Below are 22,134 nucleotides of genomic sequence, written 5' to 3'. Positions count from 1 at the left end.
GGTGAATAACATTTATTGATTTCTGATTATCTTCTGTATTTCTGTATTTAGGGTTATTATTGAGATATGGGTTGTTCTTCCAGCCATATTTGTTTATTTATGATACTAAACATGGTTTGTTTTCCTCTTTGATTATTTTCCCCCCTTTACTGTCCTACCTCCCACTGTTGGTTTTCATTGTTATTTTCCATTTCTTCTTCCTGTAATGTTTTGCCGAGGATTTTTTGGAGAGATGGTTTTCTAGCTGCAAATTCTTTTAACTTTTGTTTATCGTGGAAGATTTTAATTTCATCTTCCATCCTGAAGCTTAATTTTGCTGGATACACAATTCTTGGTTGGAACCCATTTTCTTTCAGTGTTTGAAATATGTTATTCCAGGATCTTCTAGCTTTCAGAGTCTGTGTTGAGAGATCAGCTGTTATCCTGATTGGTTTACCCCTAAATGTAATCTGCTTCCTTTCTCTTGTAGCTTTTAAAATTCTCTCCTTATTCTGTATGTTGGGCATCTTCATTTTAATGTGTCTAGGTGTGGATCTCTTATGATTTTGCACATTCGGCGCCCTGTAGGCTTCTAGGATTTGGGATTCTGTCTCATTCTTCAAGTCTGTGAAGTTTTCTCATATTATTTCATTGAATAGATTGCTCATTCCTTTGGTTTGGACCTCTATACCTTCCTGTATCCCAATGACTCTTAAGTTTGGTCTCTTTATGTTATCTCATATTTCTTGGATGTTCTGCTCATGGTTTCTTAACAGTCTTGCTGAGCTGTCTATGTTCCTTTCAAGTTGAAATACTTTGTCTTCATTGTCTGATGTTCTATCTTCTAAGTGTTCTACTCTGCTGGTAGTATTCTCAATTGAGTTTTTAAGTTGGTTTATTTCTTCCTGCATTTCTAGGATTTCTGTTTGTTTGTTTTTTATAACCTCTATCTCCCTGTATAGTTGATCTTTTGCTTCCTGGATTTGTTTATGTAATTCATTGTTGAAGTGATCTTTCATTGTCTGATTTTGCTGTCTAATGTCTTCCTTGAGACTCCAGATCATCTGAAGCATGTATATCCTGAATTCTTTATCTGACATTCCATCTGCTGCAGATATTACCTCTTCTAACATTGAGTTGACCTGCATTGCTTGTGCTCCTTTCTTTCCTTGTGTCTTCATTCTGTTCGAGTTTCTTTCTGCTTGGTGAAACTGTTGTGTTATTGAATTTTCCTCCTATATATTTGTATTACTCTTGTATAGTTGCAAAGTCTCCCGTGCAGGTGTGGGCGGCGGCTCTGTTCCTCCTCCAATTGGGGCAATGTGCCTACCACACCGGCAGGCCGGGGGGCCTGTTCTGCCGGTTGGTAGCAGGTATGCCTGCCTTGCAGGCGTGGGCAGCGGCTCTGCCCCTCTGCGGGCTGCTGGGCCTGTTCTGTCGGTGGTCACAGTTCCGCCTACTTTGCAGTCGCGGGCAGCGGCTCTGCCCCTCTGAAGGCCGCTGGGCCTGTTCTGCTGGTGGGTCGCAGGTCCACCTACCTTGCAGGCGCGGGCGGTGGCTCTGCCCCTCCGCGGGTCGCTGGGCCTGTTCTGTCTGTCGTTTGCAGGTCTGGCCTGTTCTGTTGGTGGTCGCAGTTCCGCCTACCTTGCAGGCGCGGGGGGGGGGGGCAGCTCTGCCCCTCCGCAGGCTTCTGGGCCTGTTCTGCCGGTGGGTTACAGGTCCTCCTACCTTGCAGGCGCAGGAGGCAGCTCTGCCCCTCCACGGGTTGCTAGACCTTTTCTGCCGGTGGGTTGCAGGTCTGCCTACCTTGCAGGCGTGGTTGGCAGCTCTGCCCCTCCGCGGGCCACTGGGCCTGTACTATCGGTGGTCACAGTTCCGCCTACCTTGGAGGTGCAGGGGGAGGGGGCGGCTGTGCCCCTCAGCAGGCTTCTGGGCCTGTTCTGCTGGTGGGTCGCAGGTCCGCCTAACTTGCAGGCGTGGTTGGCAGCTCTGCTCCTCCGAGGGCCCATGGGCCTGTTCTGTTGGTGATCATAGTTCCGCCTACCTTGCAGGCGCGGGGGGAGGGGGCGGCTCTGCCCCTCAGCAGGCCACTGGACCTGTTCTATCCATGCCAATCTTGAACTCCTGGATTCAAGGGATTCTCCTGCCTCAGCCTCCAGAGTACCAAAATAGTCAAATTTATGGATACAGAAAGCAGATGAATGGTTGCCTAGGTCAGAGGAGGATTGAGGAGAAAGGGAGTGATTACCAACCAGAAAGTGTTTCTGTTTAAGGTGATCAAAATGTTCTGAAATCTGTAGTGATGGCTGCTAAACTCTGAAAATTCTAGAGCGGGCCGAAAGCCGCTGGTTTGCTAAGACCCCATGTTTATTATTTGCCATTGTTTTTAAACTCTTTTCCTAAAGTAAGAAAGATGTTCTTTTCTCTTTTTTCCCTCACTTGATTCTTCCAATGCCTAGTTTAGTACCTTGAAGCACTTGTTGCAGGAATGATTGTTCTGTGTTAAATATAATTCTGTTTTAGGAAAATTTTAATTTCAAAGCTATTTACGCACTAGTCTGAAACTTGTCTTTTCCTTATAGAGGTGTCTTAGAGCAAGCGTATCACCCCAATTCCTTTATTATGCAAACACAAAAAAAGACAATATTTGACCTAAAGTACTTGGTTTCAAATTGAATCATTTCTATTATAAAGAACCACCATGTTTGATGAGTAACAGACAAATAGCTTTTTTATTTTTATTTATTTATTTATTTTTAGTATTGGAGATTTAATACGAAGCAGTTAATCTCTGAGCTACATCTGAAGCCTTTCCCCCTTTTTAATTTTTTTTTTTTTTTTTTTTTTACTTTGAGGCAGAGTCTCACTAAGTTGTTTAGGGCCTGGCTAAGTTTCTGAGGCTGGCCTTGGACTTGCAATCCTTCTGCCTTAGCCTCCCAAGTCACTGGAAATACAGGAATGTGCCACTGTGCCCAGTGCAGCATTCTTTTTTTTTTTTTATTCTTTTTTAGGATCCCATTCTTGTGGTTGTACATGATATGAAGTTTCACTGGTTGTGCATTCATTTATGAACTTAGGAAAGTTATGTCTGATTTATTCTACTGTCTTTTCTATTCCCATCCCCCTTCTCTTTCCTTCATTCCCCTTTGTCTAATTCAGTTCTCCCACACATTTTATTTTGTGTTAGCATCCACATATCAGAGAGAACATTTGGCCTTTGGTTTTGGGATTGGCTTATTTTACTAACCATGATAATCTCGAGTTCCATCCTTTACCAGCAAATGCCATAATTTTATTTTTTATGGGTGAGTCATATTTCGTTGCATATAGCATATATATATACCACAATGTCTTTATCCATTTGTCTACTGAAGGGCATCTGGGTTGGTTCCAAAGTTTAGTTATTGTGAATTGAGCTGCTATAAATATTGATGTAGATTATCACTGTATTATCTGGGTCAAATGGTGGTTCCATTCCCAGTTTTCCAAGGAATCTCCATACTGCTTTCCAGATTGGCTGCACCAATTTGCAGTCCCACCAGCAATGTATGATTATACCTTTCCCCCCACATCCTCACCAACACTTATTGTTGTTTGTATTCTTGATAATTGACATTCTGACTAGAGTGAAATAAAATCTTAGTTTTGATTTGCATTTCTCTAATTGCTAGAGTTGTGGAATTTTTTTTTTATATATTGGTTGATTGATTTTATTTCTTCTGTGAAGTATCTGTTCATTTCCTTAGACCATTTATTGATTGAGTTTTTTTGTTTTTTGCTGTTGAATTTTATGAGTTATTTATATATTCTAGAGACTTGTGCTCTATCTGAGGTGCATGTGGTAAAGATTTTTTTCTAGTCACAGCATTTTTAAATGCAGTTACAAAGCTGATCTTTTTTTTCCCTTGTTCTCTCTTAAAACATTTAGGTTTTCTATCTTGTTTTGGCTTCAAAATTCCAATGATGGGCATGTGCCAAGGTCCCATTATTTTTAATAAATTTTTCAGAACCTTGTAGAGCTAAAAACTAAGAAATTTAAATGACTAGGTGATAAAATAAATTCTAGAGATTTTTGGGATTCCATACCTCAATTTAGAGTGAAAGAAAAATGTACACAGAAATTGATGTAGGAATAAAAAAGAAATACTTATCACTAGTTTAGCTAAAATTGCATAGTATTAGTTTCTCAAATAAAAGTTTCTTTAAAATATATCAAAAACTGAGTTTCCTATTAATGATAGACTCTGTGTGTGTGTGTGTGTGTGTGTGTCTGTGTGTGTTCATAGACACACACACTCATAGGGATGGAGCTGTACAATAAATTACATTCTAACTCTCATTTAATTAAAAATAAATGTTTTATCCTTTTCCCTTTATTGCAGAATTGTCAGCATCACACTACTGGTGATTTCTGTGAACGGTGTGCTCTTGGATACTATGGCATTGTCAAGGGATTGCCAAATGACTGTCAGCAATGTGCTTGCCCTCTGATTTCTCCCAGCAACAAGTAAGATTGAGAAATACAGCCATATTTCCCAATCAGTAATGCCATCTGTCTAGCACATGGGCTGTCTAAGATTCGACTGTTTTTCCATGTAGATAAAAATCTCAAGACAAATATTCCTAATCATAAAATCATGAAAAATGTTGGTATATACACTCTATGGCTCATTTGTCCTTTAAAACACTGTCCCAGTGTTTAATAATTAATTAAAATGTAAGTACCAATATTAATATGATTTCTGATTATAAAATAAATGGCATATATACAAGTATGCATAGTTGTATAAATATACAGTTCTAGTGTTTGCATATAGTTCTGCCATCAACTCAGCTATGAAGGATAGCTTGACTGCATACTATATCACTTTTGTGGCTGTTTCCATTCTTTTTGTGTGATAAATTTAAGGCTGGAAATTAATTATCAAGGAAACAATTGAAAAATTGCACAATGAAAGCAGGGCAACTTATTGATATGCTCCCCCCCCCAAAAAAGTCCATGTCTGCCAGAATCACAGCACCCCTTCTGTTAAGACGGTCTGAGCTTGGTACCATGGAAACATAGCTAAGGGGGAAAAAATGCTGGAATATCTTATTTCGATGCTGTCTGAACATGCTGCTTTGGTTTATAGATTGATGAAAACCCTGGATGTTTTAATTTATCCTTTTGGTAAGACAATCTATACTATAAGTGATTTATAGACTTCAGTATTCACTTCAAATTTTTTCTTTAAGAATTTGGTTGGTTTAAAAAGAAAGGTATATCAGTTTGTTCAGAATTAGAATTCTGGACACTTGGCCTCTAGCATAAAACAGATACAGAGAGATTCCAAGTGGCTGCCATGCCACCTGGGCCTGTTTGCTTTGCCTCTACATTTCAGCTTTAGGCATATTCTGAAAACATTTTTGTATAACTTGTTTCCTTTTCTTCTGAAAACTTCTCTTCCTTGTTGACCATAATTCCAGGCCTTTTTAGGGTGTTAAATATAAACTTTGGGATACATTGGCTACTGATGAGGATAATATGCATAATCTTATTTTCATGCAAGCAGGAATTGATAGGTATATGAAACATAATATTATTCTGCTTTCCCTTTTCCTAATCTCCCTCTGATACTCATATTTAAATAAGGGGATGCTATTTATTCCCTTGTTTCTTAAAATGTGAACCATTTGAATTAGAAAAAATAATCAATAGTTAATTAATTTTTCTCTGTTTGGATACACTATAAGAAAAGCTACAGAGACTATAAAGGAGAAGCTACCATCTCCTGGGGTTGCTCCTTATTAAACATGTGTCTTAAGAGACATCAACTTAAATGTTAAGAGAATTTAAAAGCTTAAAACACTGTAATTATTTGGGGGAGTTTCAAGAACACATTAAAAGAAGTAGTCATTGTGTAAGGGATCATCAATAGTAGACTGAAGGGTTTTTACTGTTGGGAATGGTAGGAAATTATATGAGCAGAAGCCTAGAAAACACAGTGTACAAGGCATATTGAAAAGCTAGTAAGTAATAGAGTTTGGAGCATGAAATTTGGATAGAATTTCTTAATTACAGATGAAAATGAACAAGAAAATAGAGGCCATATTATAGAAATTCTCAAATACCACTATAGAAATTAATTTTAATTTTATATATTATGAAAAACTGTAAGTTTTTTTTATTTTTAAGAAAAGGTTAATATGATCAGAGCCACATTTGAGGAAGACTATTATGAGACAATTGAGCATAATGAATTGAAACAGGCAAAAAAGAAAATCGGGGAGACCAATTAAAGGGCTAATGCAGTAACCTGGACAAAAGATAATTAGAACAGTAACAAGAATGGAGACAAGGAATGAATATGAGAAAATTGTTAAACATAGGTCTGTAGAATTGATAACTCCATGTGAGGGATGAGGTCTAGAAAGGAGTTGAAGGCTGAAGACTTTAGCCAGGTTGACCCCCAAATGGTGGAACTATGAATTGAAATAGGAAAATTAGGAGACAGGTGCTACAGAAGAAAGGCCATTTATACTTTAAATAGGTTTAAATTGATGTTAAGAGTCTGTGTGAATGGAAATATGCAAATATCTGTAAGAAGTAGGAATCTGAAAATTGCAGGAGCAGATGAAGGAAGAAATATGTTAATAAATGAGTTTGTCAGATCAGGTTGCCCTGGCTAATAGTATCCCTGGAGAACACATGGAGAGAAGCAAAGACAGGACTTCCTTTGTGGGGAATCACTAAAGAAAATGGGGAGGCAAGGCAGGAACAGGCAGGGAGACAAGAATCCAGGCAGTTGTCGCAGACAGCAAGGGAATGAGGAATATCAGTCAACAAACACCCAGTGCTTCTCCCTCATATGAGACAGCTTCAGTGTGGTGGCAGATGAACTAGCAGCAAGAATGGAAGCAGTCATTAAGACACAAGAGCTTGAATTTGAAGTTTTAAGAAATGTCGAACTTCATAATAACAAGGAAAATATTACTTTGGTTGGTTAGAACAATCAATTCAATGGTACATTTTCATTTGTTTTATTTTTAGCTTATATTATTTATGTAACTAAAGTATAATCTCTATTCAAAGGACCCTAAAAGAATCATAATACCAAGTGAAAGTGGCTTATTCCAGTGCCTTTCAAACTTTCTTGATCAAATCATTGTGAGAAATACTTTTTTCTTATATTATAGCCTAGCATTCAAAGACATGTGTGCAGATACTCAAAAAGATACATTATATGCCCAACCATTTATTTCATTTTATTATCTCACATTTTTGGAAAAGTTTTAGTCAAAAGCCACTAAGCTGATTTCATGACCCACTAATACCCATCACCTAAAGCCTGGAATGTCTAGTCTAATTCAAATATCTACATATGGTGAAAAAAGAAGGATTAAAAGGCAAAAGACAGAAATCAGCCAGGGCAAAGAAGAGAGGCACATCTTCCCAATATATAAAAAAAAAGATTCCAGGTACACGTGGGATGGGTTGCAATTTCTCATTTTAGTGCCTTCGATTTGTACAGCTGAGTGAAACAAAGGGTAGGAAGGAATGGAGATTGGTCACTGACTCACCATTCCAGGCTCAGTGCCCTCTGTTCCTTTTCTCATGATGCCAAGTCTGGAGATTCCTGCTCTTTTCTGAACATGCTCAACAGTCTTTGTCCTTGCTATTCCCTGAGATGATTCCTGTGGAATCTAATCCATTCTTAAAGGCCCAGTTCAAGTGCCACTTCCCCCACAGAACAGCAGAGCATGTTCTTTGTACTTTCATTTACTACTAATGCATTTTATCTCATATCTTTGCTTCATTCAAAAGGGCTTTCAGAAATTAAACACTAAGTAGTAAGTACTGCATCTTGACATCCTGAATAAGAGAGATACATATGTCCTGTCTTGTATTTGTATATGTCCATCTGATATACACTTGTAACTTTACTGAAGGTAAAGATACTATTGTGTTTCTACCTTCACAAATATTTAATGATGGTACAACTCAATGCCAGACATGGTTCTTCATGCTGGGAATTGATAGGTGAACAGAATAATCCAAGTTTCCTACTCTCCCCGATCTTACATTTTTCATAAGTAAGACAATAAATAAATAGATAGATAATGTAATGTCAGGTGGTGACAAATACTGCCGTGAAAAATAAAGCAGCCTCGGTGAATATAAAGTGACTGCAGTACAATTTTACATAGGGTGGTCAGTGACCTCTACAGAAAGATGGGGTTTATGTAGAGACTCAAATGAAACAATGGAGCAAACCATTTGAATATTTGCAAGAAGAGCATCCAGCCAGAGGTAAAGCAAATGCCCAGGCCCAGAGACAGATCCTTCTGCCCCATGCCCAGCAGACAGCAGAGGTCAACAGGAAAGGAGTAGAGAAAATGAGTAAGAGAGTTGGCAATGATGAAATCAGCAAGCTCCAATGGGTAACTAAAGATACAGAAGTCAGGGTCTGGGGTTGTGGCTCAGTGGTAGAGAGGCTACCTTGCATGTGTGAGGCACTGGGTTTGATCCTCAGCACCACATAAATAAATAAGTAAGTAAATAAACAAATAAAGGTATTGTGTTATGTAAAAATAAAAAATAAAAATTAAACACACAGAAGGCAAACTGTCTTCCAATGGCAAGGGGTGGGCTGGTCCAGGACAATGCAGTGATGATATTTCTGATTGTAGCACCAGTGACATTTACAGATAAAATTTATGTGGCGTGTGAGAGAAATAAGAAGACAAAGTTGACCCCGTGGTTTTTGGCATAGCAAATAGAAGCACAGAATGACCTTTGACTAAGATGGAGATAATTATAGAAAAATCAGGTATATTTTTTAGAGGAGAGGGGGCTCAGTTTTAGATCTGTCAATGTAAATTCAATATGTAAAGACATTGAGAATGGATGAAATTGTCAGAGAAGAAAGGAGAGAGGAGGAGAAATCTGAAAACAGAACTTGGAAGCTCATTAGGAGATCAAGGACATGATGTAGATCCAGCAAAGGAAATTAAAAGGAGAAACAACTGAACTGGGATCAAAACTAAGGAGGTTGTTTCTAGGGAGCCAGTTCCTCTCTGTAGAGTCCACACAGAGTGACACAGGAAGAGACTCTGTAAATGTCAAAAATTCTGTTGAAGGGAGTTTGGAATCACCACAGGGAAAGGTAAAGGGTGGTCACCAAGAAAAAAAAACACAAGGCTTGTTAAGTGGTTCTGTCAATGAAATGAGAATTGAGAGCAGACAAGGGAGGTATGAACAAAAAGAATCAACTCTAACCTCAGGCAAATTATGATTCCTACTTCCTTCTTCAGAAGCCTTTTTATGTGATTTAAGGAGAAAGCACGATCCATCAGAGTACTGTAATTCCAAGATGGTATCCACTCTCCAAGGAGATTTACTACACTCCTATGTGGTGCTTCATTCATTCCTCTATAGCACACTAGTTATTTACTTTCTGAGTACTTTATTTTTGGTAATATTATATTACTGTAAATGAATGTAATCTAGGTTTGCACTTAAAATGTCCAAAATCTATTTCCTTGGGCCTATATATGTATATGAGTTTGTGTGTGTATGTACAAACAGATGCATTTGGCATCAAGTCTTAAAGAGCTAAACACTTGACAGACTGTGTCAATTATGAGTTTGTGGTTCTATTTTTCATGAAAACAAAAAAAAATAGTCTTGAATAATTAGTTTGCTAGTACTAAATTCATTCGTTTACATAGTTTGCGAAAGTTAGAGTTTATCATTCATTCTTATACTATTGATTTAATGCATTAAAAGATAGTTAAAATAGGGTCCTATTGGCACCTGACCCAAAGAGCATGGCCTTTGTCTCTGTCATTACTGCCTTTTTAGCATCAAGTGGTTTTGCAGATCAACCAAAATGAAAAACGGTATTTCCAGCATTGATGTTTTGCAACAAATAAGTTTTCTTTTCCTAAGTTTCTAATGAATCAAATAGTTTTATTCAATTGAAATGTAGCACTTTCCTGTTTGAAAGAAGTTTATAACAACTCAAAGCTACATGATAATACAGTTTGGTTTTCAAGTCTCTTCAAGTCTTTCTATTATACAGTAAGATAACCAGAAAAATCCTGGAGCAAGGCAGACAGGCTGTGGCCTACCAGCATTGTAGTGAAAACAAGTTATAGAAGACCTAATAATTAGAAAATTCTGTAAAATGATGAGTAAATTGTATTCATTTTCTTATAGAAGGCTTTCTTTTCTTCTTGTGCTCATACTAATCACATTACTTAGTGTTTAATGTAATATGTAGTTTGGAATCTGGATGTCAATTAGAAAAAGCGCACTTATTACAACTGAAATGTTTATTCATACTTCATGTGTTTGAAGTACCAGGGGTAATTTGAACTGAGCTTTCAGAAAAAAATACACACACACACACACACACACACATACATACACACACGATATGTATATATAGCTTTTATGCCCTCTTCTTTACTTTAACCTGAGAGACATTCAGCAATGCCTATTCTATCAGAGAGATATGCATAAATTCTAGTCCAATTTATCTTTTGATTAGTGAGCAAGGGGACTCTTTTGCCTAATATTTTCATGGCTATTATGTAATTATTGAAATTCCAAAATATTGACATGTTTAGTGTAATTCATCAAACACCAACCAAGATTTATTTACTATTATTAGTAACATTTGTGACACCCTACCCTTAAATAGGAACTTTACCAATGATTAAAATATGACCTTTGTCATTACCTTAGAAATATGAACCAACCACCTTGAAATAAATGAGTAAAAAAATATTTTCATAATATTTCTTTTTCTGATTCAGTTTCAGCCCTTCTTGCGTCATCCAAGGCATTGATGATTACCGCTGCACAGCTTGTCCACGGGGATATGAAGGCCAATACTGTGAAAGGTACTAGCAGTCACGACACATGGAGGTTACATAGCTAAGGGTCACCACAGAGAAGCCCATATTTCAATAATTTCATTATTTTCATTTTTTCTAGTTGTTTAAATTAGATGCTTACAAAACTATTTTTATATCTTTAGACTTTTTCTGGAGAAAGTTTACTTCTATCTAACTTTAGATTTCCTTAAAGCTCCAAATCATTTCACAACTAATTTAGGTTTTAGTAAATATATAGAGATATAAATGTATAAATAGGCACAAATTTTATAAATTTATTTTATAAATTTTATACTAACAAATAAATTGGTTTTAAAAAGCTTATCAGTAGTGTCCAATAATAAAAACCTGGCTACATATTTCTCATTTTAGTTCACTGGCTACATATTTCTCATTTTAGTTCACTGTTGTCTTCAAAATACTATAATGATAACTGCACACACATCATTTGTTCTTATCCCAGTGACCCTTTATTGGCAAGTATATGGCTAACTCAGAATGTAAATGGTGTCAGCATTTTTAATTAGTATACTATTCAAACAATGAGATGCTGTTCATTCCCCGTATTCAACAGTAAACAATGTTATTTACATGCTGCTTCTTACAGTAGTAATTTATAGGATCTACTAAGGCAAATGTGTAGATATTAAATTGAATTCTAAATATATAACAAATGTTAAAATAAGCAATACAATTCCAGACTATAAAGTAAGATTGTAACTAACATCTTCCCAATACGTATTTTCTATAATATTAACATCCTAGCTATTCAAATTTTTCACCACCACTTTTAGCATCTTTAACATAACAGAAAGTAATAATATTGACCATTAAAACTCATAGTGGTTATAGCAGAATTGACAGCATAAAAAGTTTTCTAGAGCTTCATGAACTTAGTTTAGTTCCACCAACCTAGATGGATCCCATATTTCCTCATCTGTCTTAGAAGAATAGCTGATGTTCTATCTACTTAACACTGCCAGTATGACAGTGATGTGTGTGACACCTTGCCTAGGCACCCAGATGAAAACCTCCTCTCCAGCAGAGTCACAAAAAGTCTTGGAAATTTATCTCATCTTCATCTTGTGCCTCAAAGTCAATAACTACCTAGTGAAGTAGTACAAGAGTCCCTTTCCTTTGTCTCAAAGCAGAACAGATTTTAAGATGCTATTTATAATCCAGAACGCTCTATGGAATCACTCTAACACTGGAGCTTTATTGTAATCACATCATAGTTTGGAGTCTTTCTTTTCCATGTCCTGCTTTACTCATTTTTTTTTTTTTGCTGGATTCTCCTAGGAGCTTTTGAAATCAAAATTTAAAAAGATAAGCTAATATTAAATAATATTTATCATCACTCACTTAGAAAATCTTCTTATATAGAATCAGAAATGTCTATATTAATAATGACAACAGTAAGGTAATTAAATAATTAGACTTAAATTTTGTAAATTCCAGTGCAGTTTGTATAAGTTCATAAGGTAGAGTTCGAAATACAAATCTGTATGTGGTTACTCTAATTACAATATTCTGTACTTGCATATGTATAACAGTGCATTCACAATTTCCATGCCAACCAAAATTAGTAGCAATTAAACAACTTGTAATATAAAATCCAAAACTATTTTCATTTGTTTTGAAAATACATACATTATTTGTATGTAGATTATAGATGATAAAGGTATATATTTTCTCTCTCCACCAGGGTGCTTTAGTTTTGATGCTTAGGCTGATATTCAGTTCATGCCCTTGTAATCACCAGCAGGGTGGTAAATGAAAGCATTCTTCCACACCAACACAATTATCTGCAATAATAAGCTGCATTCATAAATTGGAATCACCACTACAGACAAAAGCATGTGTATAGATAGAAAAGACTGGAAAGGTATACCATGATGATAAGTATTATCTTAAAGCAGAGTGATTACAGAAATCCATTTCTAAAATCCATTAATATTTAATGAATAAGAGTTGACAGTTCATACAGCATATAAGATGAGCAGGATCATATACTATCAAATGTGAATGGTATGAATTGTTTTTGCAATTCTTGAATGTTGTTAAAGCTTTGCATTTATCATCTCTAACATATAAATGATCAGTTATATTTCCCTGAAAAATTGCTTCTATTCAGCTAAATTAAACCAAAGGTCTTGGTTAAATTTTTATTGTAACCTTCCAAATAAACTCATCCCACTTCTGAGAGCATCTTAAATCATTTAAATCACCTTAAGACCTGCTCAAACTTAACTCAACTCTTAAAGTGTCTAAATTTCTTGAGTGTCCCTGTAATGTAGAAACCCTTCCCAAGCTTTATCCTCATTACTTTTGTCATAAATTCTTTGAAGATTTACACAGTCTGAACCTGCTTAGAATACAATTATTTTACCTGCAAATGTTAAGAAACAATTTAAGTGGACTTATTTAAATAATATTTTTATTAAGCATTTGTTATCTTATAGTGGAAAGAAAATGACAATCAAAAGCATAAATGTCTGAAAGCCTAATGTTACAAATAGTTTATCCTTCACCTTTTCTAACTAGCACAGGATGAATGAACTTTTAGAATCAGCTATGCAGGGCTGGGGTTGTGGCTCAGTGGTAGATTGCTCTTCTAGCACGTGCAAGGCCCTGGGTTGGATCCTCAGGACCATATAAAAATAAATAAACAATATAAAGATATTGTTTCCAACTACTTCTAAAAAATAAATATTTTTAAAAAAGAATCAGCTGTGCAAGTTTTCATAGTCCCAAGCTACTAAAAATGGTCTAGAATTATCCAATTAGTATTTATACCTTTGGCTCCAACCGCCTACTATCTCTGACCTTTTCTTACTTACATGTTGAACAAAAATCCTGACTTTTGAGTGAGACTTTCTCAAAATAAAAAATAAAAATGGCTGGGAATGTTGCTCAGTGGTTAAGTGCCTCTGGGTTCAATCTCCAGTACAAAAAAAAAAAAAAAAATCTGACTGTTAGTTATATTTACACTGACCATATATATAATATATTGCACTCTAACGAGGAAAAGGAAGTATTTTTTAATAATTTAGCCAGGACAACAGGTAATCTGAGATTGTCCTGAGCACAGCAGAAACATATGACTTTGCTAGCATCTTGTAAAGCTGCAGTATCATAGTGCATGTTGGTATATACTCAGATGAATAGATTCATGGATTGGGGGGAAAGTTGATGAGGGGATGGCATTTGGGGTTCACACAATCTGATTTCATTTTTAATTTCTTAAGTCAATGCTATGTGTTTGATTTGCTCAACATGAACCCATTTTCCCAGGTACCTAATGAATATCATCTTGGAAAAAGTGTGGTAAAAAAAGAAACACCAATAGAATTCAATAGAAAATCCAATTTGCTTATTGCCAAGAAACTTTAAAAGAAACTTTTAAGAAAAGTTTATTAACTAGAGCTGCAGTAGGCAAACTACAGCCCATGGGCCAAATTCAGCCCTTGCCTGATTCTCTTTGCCATTTAATCCAAGAACCATACTGCCTCAGGTAAACATTTACAATCATGTGATGATTTGAAAGCACTAAATCTGAACTCCATTTAACTTAAATTTAATATGTCAAAGACTTCTAGTTATTCTCTTTAGTAGATTTGTATTATGAAATAATTTATACTCTATTATTGTTGATATTACTATGGTTTGAATTCTACCAACTTGAAGAAACTTTGAAATTTTCTTTCTCAGTGCATAAACTTGACTTTGTCTTTGGCTTATAAAGCACAAAATGTTCTATCTGGCCCTTTATAGGAAAGGATTGCTGACTCCTGATCTTGATACCAATTTTGACTCTTGATACCAATTTTGCTTCATTTAAAAATGAAACAAATAGACACACACACACACACACACACACACACATACACACACACACTCAAACAAATAATTTAGAGATGTGACTTGCCTAACCTTTGCTTTGTCACTGTTTAAATCCAGGTGTGCCCCTGGCTACACTGGCAGTCCAAGCAGCCCTGGAGGCTCCTGCCAAGAATGTGAGTGTGACCCCTATGGCTCACTGCCTGTCCCCTGTGACCCAGTCGCAGGACTCTGCACATGCCGCCCTGGAGCCACGGGAAGGAAGTGTGATGGCTGCAAACACTGGCATGCACGCGAGGGCTCCGAGTGTGTTTGTACGTATACTAACTAAGTGTTAAGCAATAGGACCTGGGCTTCCCCTTCTGTCTCATTTCAAATGAGAAAGATGAACTTTTTTCTTGTTTGCAATACCAATGTCTCCTCTCCATTGGTTCTGACACTATCTATTCACCTCCTGCTTTTGGCCTGTTGGTTTTGACTCCATCCTGCTGAGCCATGAATAGCTGAGAAAATCCCCAGCATGCTTTGGTCCTCTCATTGAAGACCCACAACAAAGTTCCTGGAGACAAATTTTATTTATTTATTTTGTTCATCTCAGGGTTTATAGTTTTTTTTCTAAAGTTGGCATTGCCTTTGTGACAGATTAAAGATCTGAGTATATTAAATTTTTTGGAATCCTTCTGAATTTGTAATCAACTAGGCAGGTACTTTAAGCCTTGAATTATAACTGATTTTTATTTTTCCAGATTTTATGGAAATCTATAGGCATATTGCTTTGTAACTTTCTCTTGAACTACAAAACCTGGGAGCATGAACTCAAGTATTTAAATATTTTTACTCACACATACACTAAATGGAGAGCAGTTTGCTGTCTCTCTCTTTCCTTCCTTTAACTGATTCTGAATTCAGTAGTGCCATATTGAAAATACATTGAAATGAGTAGTTAAATATAGTTCTTGGATTTTCTGAAAATTCTAATCTAAAATAGGTTATTTAAAAATTTAAGAAGGGAATGTTATACGGTGATATACTTTTCCTTAAGGAAATTTGTTTTAACACCTTTTACTTCACCATTTACCTTTTTAAATGCATTTGTGCATGCCAGTGTTTTTTGTTTTAACATCTTACATGTGTCTTTGTATCAATAGCGTTTTAATTAGAAAAATTTTTGTTTGTACACTGGTTTTATAAGAGTTACCTCAAAAGCTAAGGCTGGATTTAAAAATATGCCAAAACTTAAGACTGCCTGTGTTTGGGTAGATAAGCTTTTAAATATTTTCTTTGTATTTCAACTATATTTAATGAAAAATATTATTTTTCAAGTAAAAATAAATGTGAAAGTGGACAGGAGAGAAGAGATAAATTGTAGTATAATAATATACATCAATATTATCGTATCCAGTTATTGGTATATACATAGTCACTCTTTCCAAGTATAAAGATATATTCTAATGATAATTAAAGAGTGTACTACTAAATATTCTATACTGTTTTCAAGTTGAATTATTAGTATGAATATAATTAACTAGATAATATGTAGATATTTCTAATGCAAATATGACATTAAAATCTAGGAAAGATAAAATAATGAATTATTTTTCTGAACATTTATTTGAAAGTGTAATAGCATTCTACTCATCAGCAATGACTTTAAGTTCTGTTTCTATTAATGACAGGTACCTTATTTACATTTTTAATAAAATAATCCTAAAAAAAATCTTATTCCTATCACATATGGATTTTTAATCTCCAGGTGTCCCATTGGAGGTTAACAAAAGAGTCAATCTTCCACTTACAAAGTTACACAGCCTTACAATGCTTTCCTTTGTTATTTTTATCCCACAGGGAAATGCATTCACACCTGCTCTATATACATGGTATTCACTTCAGTTGCCATGTCCTGGAAATTTAAATATTCTGGAATATTCATTCTTCTTGATTAACTCATGAATTTTCTTCTATAAAATGCTAAATTACAGGGTTGATTTTTATATTAAATCTTTACTGAAGTTTGTAATTATGATATATAGGTGTTCCTTACGCTGCCTTCCTTAAGCTTTGGTGATGTCTGCTGACTTGTAGAACATTTCCTCTTCGCCCTTCATTAGGTGAACTCTTAAGAGTTGCCACACAGAATATCGTTAGACTTTCCTTCCTGTCTTTTAGAATTTTCTTCAATTTTAGAACAATGTGCCATAGTTCTATCACATTAGTCTTCCCCAGGACTCAGTTTCTACACCTACTTTTTAAATGACTTAACAAGGTACAAGTGAGGACAAAACTCTGACTTATTCTCAATTCTCTTTGTAAGACATTTTTGTATCCTCAAGCTAAATTAGATCAAGGGGCCAAAGCATAGATTCTGCTGGCTTGTTGGATCTGCAGGGCCTGTTTTATCACATGTGATCATCCTGGGATTACATAAGGCCCAGGGGTGAAAGCTTGGGGAGGGAGCCTGGTGAGGGCAAAAGTAGAGATGTGTAGCAAGAGAAGTGATTGTGGTGCTGGTTCTTAATGTGGTGCTGACTGTAGAAAATGAAAGCTTCTCCTGTTACAAAAACAAGCACTCATATAGGGTGGTAGCATATTTTGTAGAAGAGTTAAATTTGTTCTCTATAGTTGATTCTCTAGGAAACACACTTTAAATTGGCCCATAACAAGAGTTTGTATTTTTTTTAAATGCACAATTAATGACCTAGGCATGTTCATTATATTATCTCAGGCAAGCTACCTGTTGGTGGAAAGAATCTGCATATGCACCATAAAATAAAGTCTTATATAATAAAAGATATAAAATTCTGCTGAAAGACTGGACAGTACAGAACAAATACAAAAGTCATAGAAGAGTTTCCTTTGACCACCCAGCTTTGCCAGAGAGACTTATCACCACCAAGGCCAGTTGAGAGTGAGTAAGCTAGAATTTTACTGAATTCAACATGGAATTTCCTGTGGGACATAGGTTTTTTATATGTGAGATTTCCAATATTCTGACGAGTTTAAACAAATAGTCCGTGTCCATCGTGGGAAGTATTTACACCTCAGTGTCACACAATTAGTGAGTCAAATCCAGCCACACCAAGGTGATCAGCTCCACCAAGCAGAATAGCACCTGGCCTTAAATAAGCAATATTCACCTGCAGGTACTAGGCAGTCTCCTAAGAATCCCCTCTACCAAAAACAAGATCATCATAATCATAATTTTTAAAGGCTCACTTTGAGAGCTGATCTTTTGCCAGGCACCATGTTAATTGCTTCATATGCAGCTCTTTTAATTCTTGCCGTATCCCTAGACATTATAATCACCATTGTGGGATAAGAAAGTTAAATTTAGGCAGTTTAAGCCATATTATGATTTGGATAAGTGCCCCCTAAAGGTCAATGTGTTGAAGACTTGGTCCCCAAGGTGGCTCTATTGAGAAGTGGTGAAATTAAGAAGGTAGGGCCTTATGAGAAGTCCTTTGGTAACTGGGGGTCTGCCCTCAAAGGAGACTGTGGGACCCTAGTCCCTTCTTCTCTTTTTTACTGTCTACCGTGGGTGAGCTGTTTGCTCCACCAACCACTCTCAGACTTTGCCATCAGAAATGTCTACCAGAGGCCCAAAGCAATGAATATGCTAATCTTGTACTGGAAGCACCAAAAATGTGAGCGTAGATAAACCTTTTCTCTTTATTTGTTAATTGTCTCAGATATTTCATTATAATGATGGGAAGCTGACCAACACAAATCACTTTCTGAAGGTTCACTGTTACTTTTTAACAGAGCTACTGTTTGACCATAGGTGGTTTGTAAATCTTATTTTTTTAAACTCTCCGCTGGCTCCTGATGCAAAATGCAGAAAACTAACATGGTTTACCTGATATATTCAGCATTAATGAAGTCAGTCTTTTATTCATTTATTTCTTCTCATCTAATAATCCATTTTACCTGAATAAAAAATAAAAATAAAATGGACTACAGATACATTAAAAAAAAACTTTTAAATTTATCCAAGGCCAATAAGGTCATATTTTTTTCTGTTAAACATCGTGTGTCTCTTCACTAAGTTATAAAAGACTTATAAAATATTTATAATAGATGCTTATTCATCAGAAATTGTCAAGTAGACTGTCCCCTTTGTAGGAAAAAAGGCACACTAGCCATGTACCCAGACTAACTTCAGAGCTTTTTTTCTTTTTGTAGGAATTATTTTGGGGAGTTCTTTATTATTACAAGGAGTTCTTCACTTACATATGTTAGTGAGATCTGAATAGATAATTCATTGGATTTCCCAAAGTTGGCTTTCTCCTTAGTAAGTTACAAAAATCCATCCTCCTCTTTCAACCCTCATTCATAATTGACATTTCATTTTACAATTACCTGCCCTTCTGAAATTTGAGAATGATCAAGAAAGTCATTATTTATTCAGTAGTAAAGTTTTATATTGTGAAAAACTTGGACTTGTTCATGTCCTATTTTCCTCAGATGCATAGTTGACAGAGTAACTCATATGATGTTTAAAATAGATTGTGAATGGCATAGTAAAATAGATAAATCTCCCAGAAAACCAAAAGATAAAATAAGTAGCTATTGGCAAGATGTTGTGCCACAAAAAGTGCTTGAAATAGCATTTAATAAATATCAAGTTGATACTTACTATTTTTAATCACTGTAGAGTATATCAGTTTTTTATTATTTATAGTCACAGTTTATTTAAAATATAGAAAAAAGCTTTGCTAGCTAATGTAAAAACTCTATCATGAAGTGTCCTTGATACTGATCCACAGAGACACTGTCAAGATTATTATTTTTAACAGCCAGTTACCACCAAGGATCTTACCATAATAATACAAAGGCTCTTATTATCACCAGAGCATTGTTTATCCAATATAATCAAACTTGATTAATATTGACAGTGATTGTTTTCTATGCAAAGAATTAGGCTCAAAAAAGTAGAATATTGTTATCACTGTAAAGAAAACAGGATTTTCTGTTTTAAAATGTGAAAAAACATCAACTGATCTCCAAAGGCAATTTTAAAATCTATGACTTTGTATGTCATTGCCCTCCATCCCAGCACCCTGAAGATCACCCTATCTCTACCCCCACTTTAGTGTCCAAGTTCCTTTCCAAGGCCAATGTGTCCACTAGAGCCTTTTGGAACTCTGAACCATGGCATGCTGTTCAAATCCAGGTGTTGGCAATCCATTAAAACCACTTCTGTTTCCCTTGTTTTGTACCATCTACTCATCTGTTTCATTAGTAAAAGATGCTTGAATTTCTTGTCACCAACCTTCTTAGCACAGATCCAGGGGACCAGTGTGTGGAGCAGTAACTGTCACTTTGATTCTGGATAAGTTTTCTAGTCATTGAGGGAGAGTCTCAGTGATTTGCACACCACATTGAGCAAACTGTTCTGTTAACAGATTAAGGAGTTGCATGTTGAATTGACATATGGAAAAGCATGATCACTATTCCTTTTTTTTTTCAGTGAAGCTTTTAAAGATAAAGTGAATTCTTCATTGATTTCTTTTCTGGCTAGGCACTAAAGCTTTATTGACTTCAAAGAATATTACAAGTACATGATTTTAAAATTAGATATATTAAAAGATAGTCTAATCTTTCTCCTTTTTGTGGCACCCCCCAAACAGACAATTCTCTATTGTACAGAATTTTGCTTTTATAAAATGGCTTAGAGCTGGGCACGGTGGTGAATACCTATAATGCCAGCAGCTCCAGAGGCTGAAACAGGAGGATCACGAGTTCAAAGCCAACCTCAGCGAGGTGCTAAGCAACTCGGTGAGACCCTGTCTCTAAATAAAATACAAAATAGGGCAGGGAATCTGGTTCACTGGTCAAGTGCCCCTGAGTTCAATTCTTGGTATCAAAAAGAATAAAATAAAATGGTGTAGAAGGTTTGATTTCTAGTCCATCTCATAAAAGATGTGTGACATCAAATTAGCTAATTGTTCAAAACCTTATTTTAACATCTGTAAAATAGAAATAAAATACTATATATAGGCATATATTTGAAATGTCTAAGCATACTAAATGGTTTATAAATCCTAACAATTATTACTATCATTGTTATTCAGTGGCCATTTTTTTCAAAGACATGATGTTTGGTGCAACTCATCTGTTTCTAATACAATATTTTCCTTCATTTAGGCTGAATTCCAGTTTTATATAATTATCACTAATTATAGATTCTTCAAGTCACAGAAAATCACTTTTATGACCAGTTTACATTTTTCTTTTCTTTAAGTTCTGCACATGCATTATTTATAGATTCATAAACAGCCTAATTGCGACTATTTTTCTTATCTATAAAAAAGTATATTAATAGTACTTACCTAATAGAACTATTGTGAGAATTAGATGAGATGATAGCAAACATGATACATTACCTGTCATATAGTGAATATTGTGTAGACAAAAGCTATAATCTCATTATTATTTATAGTACTTTCAAATTTTCAAAGTTTTCATTTGGTTTTTGAAAAGTTATACCATCTCTGAACCATCTCTGAATCATTGTTTTTCTTATAGACTCTGATTTAGTTTATGTATTATATATATGTATATTTTACTACTTGGCACACAGATTTATCAGTCTCATCTAAAACCTACAGATTACCTTTTCCTCTTGTCAAACCTAACAGATAGAATGCCTTCTTAATGAGTCTGGACCAGTTTTTTTATACATTTATTTATAAATGATATAAAATAACTGGATCCATTTTAATAAGCCCTAAATTTATGTTAATCTAAAATTTTATTCTTGAAGAGGTCAAGGGAAAAAGAGAGAAATATAAAATCCAGACAAAGGGGAACTATCAATGCTATTCTTCTAGAAGGATTAATTTAAAATATGCACATTAACACATAAATTTTATCTTTTGTCAGAATGTATATTTACTCCATTATTCTTAGTTGAATAGAACATATAATTTATATATCTTTATCTAAAATTGGCAAAGGGGTTTAGCCTTTTCTGAAATGCTCAGTGTACTCATTTCAGCCTCAGCTTCTTTGGCATGAATGCAGTTTGTGAATTTTTGTGACAGTAAGCCAGTCATTATTATGCATGGGGGACTCTGGTAGAAATGCAATATTTTGTACTAATTGCTAACAGAAAGATCTGTAATATTGGCTGCATGATTTGCCCCTTACAAGTGCCCAGCTATAACGATCTGAATTTAGTACTGCATTTGTTAATATTAGACACAAATTTATTCTGACACTTTTATAGGCAAAGCCTTGGAAACATTTAGTCATGTAAAATATAATGATAGTCTTGAAATATTTGCTTTTGCTCTCATGCATTTTAGGTAGGATCTCACTTTATAATCTTATCTGTATTGCTGAATTAGGAAAATTGTTTGGTGAGGTTATTTGGGGTCCTGATTATGAGACAGGTGTTAATTTACACTGCACCCTTATCAAAGAGCAATT

At 35.4% G+C, this 22,134-nt stretch overlaps 1 protein-coding gene across 1 annotated transcript in view; it reads left to right on the top strand.

Annotated features, from left to right (window-relative positions):
* Lama2 (laminin subunit alpha 2) overlaps positions 1-22,134 on the top strand; it is a 555,405-nt gene that overhangs the window by 380,984 nt on the left and 152,287 nt on the right. The window contains exons 30-32 of the mRNA XM_077801650.1: positions 4,362-4,486; positions 10,783-10,869; positions 14,824-15,017. Coding sequence (XP_077657776.1) covers positions 4,362-4,486; positions 10,783-10,869; positions 14,824-15,017 — 406 coding nt within the window. The remainder of the gene's footprint in view (positions 1-4,361; positions 4,487-10,782; positions 10,870-14,823; positions 15,018-22,134) is intronic.

The sequence above is a fragment of the Urocitellus parryii genome, chromosome 8 (assembly GCF_045843805.1).
Source record: "Urocitellus parryii isolate mUroPar1 chromosome 8, mUroPar1.hap1, whole genome shotgun sequence".
NCBI classification, from domain to species: Eukaryota; Metazoa; Chordata; class Mammalia; order Rodentia; family Sciuridae; genus Urocitellus; species Urocitellus parryii.
This window is presented reverse-complemented; position numbering and strand designations above follow the sequence as displayed.